Genomic DNA, 7,962 nt, shown 5'->3' with positions numbered 1-7,962 from the left:
TGATATATTCTGTACTGCAGTTGATTGTTTCTGTATCTGTAGTTATCATATTATGTGTCAATAATTATCAAGTTATTTGTTTACATATACAGAAACTGTTAACGGTAAGTACAAAATATACTAAAAGTACCAAATTTCTGCAATAGTTATGCTGTGCAACCGAATGTACCATGCGCATGGTGCATACGGTTCAAAACGACGTCGTTTTGATTAAAAACGCGCGTCCCACTTTAAAAAAAAAAAATCAGGTTCGACTCTCAGCAATAGCATTATTGTGGATATATAGTTATGAAATTGTGGTTATATAGTTATGAATTTATGGATATTTAGTTCATTCATTGTGGATATTTAGTTCAATCATATATTGTGGATATTTAGTTCATTCATTGTGGATTTTTACTTCATTCATTCATTGTGGATTTTTACTTCATTCATTCACTGTGGATATATAGTTATGAAATTGTGGATATATAGTTATGAAATTGTGGATATTTAGTTCATTCATTGTGGATATTTAGTTCAATCATATATTGTGGATATTTAGTTCATTCATTGTGGATTTTTACTTCATTCATTCATTCATTGTGGATTTTTACTTCATTCATTCACTGTGGATATATAGTTATGAAATTGTGGATATATAGTTATGAAATTGTTGTTATATAGTTATGAATTTCTGGATATATAAAAATGCTATTACCGGGAATCGAACCTGATTTCTTCTTTAAGTGGGACGCGCGTTTTTTTTAACCAAAACAACGCCGTTTTGCAACCGTATGCACCTTGCAAGGTGCATTCGGTTGCACAGCATAATTTGCGAAATTTCTGTACTTGGGCTTATGGTGTGGGCTGAGCATGGAGGCCTGCTTTGCCTCAAATCATGTAGGTTTTCATCAAGGGTAAATTATGTCGCAGCAATTATATTGTTGATCGGGTTCACAAAACTTTGTAGATCATGGTCTAAAAAAGACGTTGTTTCATTAAGTAAAGAAACGACAATTGTTACAGTTTAACGAAGTGCGTATTTTTTGTATATTAATTACCAAATGAAATTACAGTGTATCTAAACTGACACTGTCTCAAATATTATTTTTATATTATTAAATGAAACTGCTATTGAATTGAAATGAAACTGTAGTTGTGTCGAAATGAAACTGCTATTGAATTGAAATGAAACTGTAGTTGTGTTGAAATGAAATTGCAGTGTATACAAAATGAAACTGAATAACAATTTCACATATTTGAGTGTATATTGTCTAGCGAAACTGTAGTTATATCAAAATGATATTGTAGTTGTGTTGAAATTAAACTGCCATGTATATAAAATGAAACTAAATAACATTTCACATATTTGAGTGTATATTGTGCAATGAAATTGTAATTATATCGAAATGAGAATGTAGTTGTGTTGTAATGAAACTACAGTGTATATATATAATCAAAGTGACTAACAATTACACATATTTGAGTGTATAATATCGAATGAAACTGTAGTTATATCGAAATGAAACTGTAGTTGTGTTGAAATGAAACTGAATATATTATACAATCAAAGTTACTTTTTGCGGACAGTGCGGAACAGGTGCTTGGACCATAATGCATTGTGGACCGCGGTCCACAGTATAATTTGCCATTATATAGTGCACCAGGGCGCACAATGCTTGATCCAAAATGACGTCGTTTCTACAAGTTGGGAGAGTTGACGTGACGGACACCGTTCTGTCTGTCCAATCCCGTTACAGTTTTATTTTTTCGTGTTTATGTGTATTATGTGTAAGAGTTTATGTGTATTATGTTAAGAGAGAGTTTATGTGTATTATGTTAAGAGAGTTTATGTGTATTATGTATTATGTTAGATTATGTGTATTATGCTAAGAGTTTATGTGTATTCTATTATACAATTCTGTACATACGAAACATAAAATTTTTTAGGACGCACAATGCATTGTGCGCCCTGGTTCACAATATAACGATTACTCATCGAGTCACAAGACTATTAATTATTAAATTATTTTTGTATATTTATTAATATTCTAATAAGAGCAATTTTCAGTTTTAGCCATTGACTAGTATGACATTATCATATTTAGTCTTACTCTTTGAATTTTGTCTGATTATATCATTGATTTTAATTTGTTTGTCCTTGATAAGATATTTGGAGAGTTTTTTGCACTTTTGGTCCCCATGACTATAGTGTCACTATCAGGATTGATCCGCGACTTTCAAACCTTGCAATTTCAGTCCACGATTTTTGTTTTTGTTGCAAAAATGGTCTTTTCGGCCAATTTTTCGTCAAGATCTCATCGGAGAAAAATTCTTCATTTCAAGCAGGGATAAAATAGACATTTACATTGGCCTTGCAATCTCGGACCGTTGTTGACATCTTATTCTGACCAAAGTGCGAAAAAATCAAACAAACAAAAAAAACCCAATTGCTAGAGACGACCCCTAATCTGCTCATCTCATCAACCCATCTGCGAACAAGAGGAAAACATCGATTGTCATCTTCAACACGCCATCCTTTGCTGATATTCATCTTCTTTATTTTGAAGGAAAACACAATGGCTACATCGTTGATGAGATGAGAGCAAATTAGGGTTCGTCTCTGGCAATTGTTTTTTATTTTTTATTTTAATTTTTTATTTTTTCACACTTTGGTCAGAATAAGAGGTCAACAGTGGTCCAAGATTACAAGGTCAATGTAAATGTCTATTTTATCCTTGCTTGAAATGAAAATTTTTTTATTCGGTGAGATTTTGACGAAAAATTGACCGGAAGGACCATTTTTGCAACAAAAACAATAATCGTGAACTAAAATTGCAAAGTTTGAAAGTCACAAATCAATCCTGATAATGTTACTATAGTCGTAGACCGAAAGTTCAAAAAACTTGATATTTGGATAACTATACAGTTTAGGATTCAACTCATAACACCATTGGTCTTATCCGAAGCAACCAAAGTGTCAATACAATTAATTTAGTAGTCAACGATAACAATTAGGAGCAAGAGTTAATTTGAGCAAATAGAGCATGTGGAACATTGCACTTAATGTAGAGCCATTGCACTTATTAAGAAGAGTGCTACAATTATTAGTGAGTCATTGCACTTATAAGAGACATTGAGTCCACATTTAGTGTGGAGTCGTTATACTTAGATCGGACATTAGCCAGTATAAATACTTAGCTCCTATAACAAGCTCTAATTTTGTACTAAACTTTCCAAGCAATAAAATCACTTGTTACTCTAAGTCAATCCTTGTTCATTATTTTACATGTGTTACAAAAATACCATTATTAGTGATTTTATTGATGACCTGAGATCAACTCTCAAGCAGATTATCCACATGTACGTATTCATCTTTCTCTCAACAAACTTGAGCAATAGCAGGATATCAATGAGGCAACTCTCGTGGTTCCTGCAATGAAAACCGCAATGGCAATGTTAGCTGACAAACTTGCATGATCTTCGTGACCTCCAAACAAGTGTCTATGCCATACAACAAGTGGGTGGGTGGGTGGGTGGGTGGGGGGGGGGGGGGGGGACAGTATCTATTGCGAAGGGCAATAAGGGGTCGGGGTGCTAGCTCCACATATCGACCTCCAAGCAAGTGCCCAAACTATACAGTAGATAGCAGTGACACTAACCCACTCTTAATAGTAGAGATGCAGAATCTAGTTCTCCAACTTTTTTTTTTTTTTTCTAAATCTTATCTCTATTCGATCTGTTTTATTAATCAGACCAAACACATTATGAGTCAAATTCGTTTTTTGAGTAATTGAGTCTGGGGGGGGGGGGGGGGGGGGGGGTACAATATCTATTGCGAAGGGCAACAAGGGGTCGGGGCGCTAGCTCCACATATTGACCTCCAAGCAAGTGCCCAAACTATACAGTAGATAGCAGTGACACTAACCCACTTGATAGTAGAGATGCAGAATCTAGTTCTCCAATTTTATTTTTTCTAAATCTTATCTCTATTCGATCTGTTTTATTAATCAGACCAAACACATTATGAGTCAAATTTGTTTTTTGAGTAATGGAGTCTTAATTAACCAATAACCATCCCTTTCTAACTAGGTGGATATATGGTAATGCCAGTTCAGCTTTGAATTGAAGTCTTGTACTGTTATCCATCTAATTCAACATATTCGGATTAAGTCCATTTCATTATACATAAGATTTTGGAAGGCAACATGAGGAAAATTAATTGTATATTAAACTATACAGTAGATAGCAGTAACACTAACCCACTTAATTGTATAGCAGCCTAGCAGGCTTAATTTTAATTTTTTTTTTTAGTAGTACAATCTAGTCTATTATCTATACATAGCATTTGGTCAATATAATAATGCTAACATTCTTGATTAGGATGTGACTCAAACATGAAACATTTCGTTTGGAATGGTAACAGTGATGTCAATGAATTATTTAATTATTAAGAGAAAATTGTATATTTTTGGTCTTCAAATTATACTCGTGGTATATACTTAGTTCTTGAGTTATATGCGAAACATCTTTAACCTCTAAGTTATTTGCAAAGTAGCGAGTTTAGTCTTAAATGACTAAATCTGTCACTTTATTAAGTGACATATTGGTGACCGAAATAGCATTCGAGAGACTAAAATCGCCATTTCCTAAATAACTTAAAAGGTTAAAATGATCACGCATAACTCAAATGACTAAGTTTGCATCACTTGTTAGAAAGAAACACCCTCCCCCTCTAGAGAACAGAACAAAACGGGCACACTCATGAGAACAGAATAAGGTTGGGAGGTTCCTGTGTGGGATATATCGTCGTCTACACAAACGGCAGTCGGTTCAAAGACATCGTGTTCTACCGTACAACCAGTAAAGTAAATATATCTTCACAAGGGAAGGTTCAAAGGGTAAAACCTACCTATCCTATCCAATATGTATATAATGAAATATATATTATTGCATCAATATTCCCGGCCTGTAGAGGACGACTATATATATATCATCATATCATATCAAAGTAAACATACAATTGAAATTGATCTAATAAGTCACCCTAACGCCTTGGTATCTAAGAATTTCTCCGATGAGCTCCCCCTTACCGGAGCCGACGTACCTTCCGGCAATCAACCCGTCTCTGATGAACAAAAACGTGGGAACTTCAACCACCTCCATTTCTCTCAAGAAATTCATGCAGCTCTCGTTCTCGTCGCCGTTCATCCGCGCGAACACCACCGTGTCCTCCATCTGCTTCGACAGCTTAACCACCGTGGGGTACACCTTAACGCAGGGCCCGCAGTGCTTGAGCCCCACGTCCAGAACCACCAGCTTCCGGTCCTTGCGGTGCTTCTCGATGAGGCTCTCGGCGTCGCGGCCGCTGTGGAGCTGGACCACGGCGGAGTGGCTGTCGCCGTAGTAGAGCACGTCGCCCATCAGCTGATCGGGGCCGATCCCTTCCTCCTCGTGGATCTTCTCCATGCTCTTGTAGAAGCTGAAGTGGGGGACTTTCTCGATCTTCTCCCGCCGGCAAAGCTCCCGGGTCTTCTCCGATTCGTCGCCCATCACCAGGAGAAAATCCACGTCGTTGCACGTCTTGCTCAGGTTCACCATGAACGGGTAGATCTTGCTCGAGTGTACGCTCGTGCTGGCCGCGAATTCCACCACCACCAGCCGGCTCCCGGCCTGCCGGAGAGCCTCGTCGAACTCCTCCGCGCTGTGGACTTGCTGCACTCTCTCATCCTTGTTGGCTTTCTTCACCCCGCTGGCTGCGGCGCCGGCGCCGGCGCTGGCTTTTGCTACAAACAAGGGCCTGTTTGGTTTGAGATTATTTGCAGATAGTTTTGTTTTCCGACGACTACCCTGTAAGGTTGCAGAAGGGTCGTAAGAGAAGGGAGTGATTCTGGGGATGGATGCTAACTCCGGGGTTGGCTTTATGAGTAGGAAGTTTGTGATGGCAGCCATGGATAGATGGATATATCACCGGCCGGAGAAGGGTATATATGGAAGAAAGAATCAACGAGTATGGAGTGATGGATAAGTCTAGAAGTGATAATTGCCGGCAAGCTTAAGCTAAAAGAAGAAAGAAAGAGCATTTGAACGGTAGCGATGAGGTTGAGGAGATCTGGGACGATATCCACACGTTATCTCTGGATAATATTATCCACATATTGGCTACACTTTGCCTTAGATTTTTATGCTAGTTTCTTTCATTATATCTTAGATTCGTGATTTTTTTGGCCTTAATGACTAAATGCCTGTGATAGTCTAATGCCGGCCACCTAACACCTCACTTGCTGCGCTAGTCAATCGTTATATGATTTACGTAATTGTGTGGACTATAAATAAAAAATACATTTTTAATTTATTAAAGATAAATTATTTATATATTAAAACTATACTACCTCCGTCTTATTTTATGAAGTTATTTTTAATCTAATTTTTCATTATATTAAATTTAGTATTAATATACAAAATTTATATATTTAAAAACTACACTAAAAGTACTATTAAACACAAAAAATTAAATTTAAAAATAAGTAAAAAAAATACTAAAGAAGATAAACAAAGAAGAAAGAGTTAGTTTGACTCCATGAATAATAAATAAGACTGATAAAATGGGTCGGAGGGGGTATTATTTTATATACTATTAAATAATTTATATTTGCATTCAAAAAAATAATAATTTATATTTAATATATAAATAATATACATTTAGTATATTAAAAATGTATTTATATTCATGTATGGTCAACAGAAAAATTCACCCTAAGCTAAGCGGCTAAGTCTATACAATTATAGAACTCTATGTTCATAATTATAAAACTCTATGTTCATAATTTTTGAACTTCATATTCCTAATTATTGAACTCTATATTCACAATTACAGAACTCTATGTTCATAATCATAGAAGTCTATGTTCATAGTTTTTGAACTCTATATTCACAATTATAACAGTTTTGGAATCGTGTCCACCTTGCAAGGTGAACACAGTTCCACAACATAATTTGCCCGAGTTGCTAATGACTTCATTTTTTGTTCATAATCAAACACTAATCATTTTTTCAATTTTCAAATAGAAGCTAAGTATTTGATTTCAATTCTAATTGTAATTTTCCTCTTTGAACCAAACACTACTTTAATTTTGGGCCTTCAATACAATTTAGAATTGTGTTAGTATTTTAAAATGTTTATCCAAGATAGTGGTTTGGGCGAAGACGTCAGGCCCATTTATCATAGCTCAATCTATTTCACTTGTAATGGCAAATTATATCGTGCACCGCGGTGCACAATCGATTATGCACCACGCATCAAAACGACGACGTTGTTTTGTTTTAGAAAAAGAAACGGCATTCGTTTTCCGTCATTCCGCACCCTTCCGCAAAAAGTAACTTTGCTATTCAGTTTCATTTTGTATACGTTACAGTTTCAGTTCAACACAACTACAGTTTCATTTCGATATAACTACAGTTTCATTCGATATTTATAGACTCAAATATGTGAAAATGTTTTTTAATTTTAGTTTATATACGCTATAGTTTTATTAAAAACACAACTACATGATCATTTTGATATAATTACAGCTTCATTGTACAATATACACTCAAATATGTGAAATGTTATTCAGTTTCATTTTATATACACTACAGTTTCATTTCACAACAACTACAGTATCATTTTGATATAACTGCAGTTTCATTTGATAATATAAAAATAACACGTGAGGCAGTGTAGGTTTAGATATACTGTAGTGTCAATTGGTAATTAACATAGAAAAAGATCCGCGCTTCGTTAACACTAACGGCGCGCCGTTTCTTTACTTAAAGAAACAGCGTCATTTTGACCGCGATCCACGATATAACGACCCACTTGTAATAAAAAAGGTTTCTATTGTGATAAAAAGGTAAAATCACTCACCTCAAGTGTCCCCACACATCAAAAGACAAAACTATGAAGAGATAAATCATGATGACTCAACTAATCAATAACGA

At 35.5% G+C, this 7,962-nt stretch overlaps 1 protein-coding gene across 1 annotated transcript; it reads right to left on the bottom strand.

The window, feature by feature from the left end:
• Window positions 1-4,927: 4,927 nt before the first annotated feature.
• LOC109182333 (thioredoxin-like protein CDSP32, chloroplastic) lies at window positions 4,928-6,153 on the bottom strand. Its single transcript, XM_019332483.1, has one exon. It carries the CDS (start codon window positions 5,932-5,934, stop codon window positions 5,017-5,019), a length of 918 nt encoding a protein of 305 aa, XP_019188028.1. The 5' UTR covers window positions 5,935-6,153; the 3' UTR covers window positions 4,928-5,016.
• Between the last annotated feature and the right edge of the window lie 1,809 nt (window positions 6,154-7,962).

Source organism: Ipomoea nil, unplaced genomic scaffold (genome assembly GCF_001879475.1).
Source record: "Ipomoea nil cultivar Tokyo-kokei standard unplaced genomic scaffold, Asagao_1.1 scaffold1043, whole genome shotgun sequence".
Taxonomy (NCBI): domain Eukaryota; kingdom Viridiplantae; phylum Streptophyta; class Magnoliopsida; order Solanales; family Convolvulaceae; genus Ipomoea; species Ipomoea nil.
The sequence above is the reverse complement of the archived record's forward strand: the minus strand, read 5'-3'. Positions and strand labels throughout refer to the sequence as shown.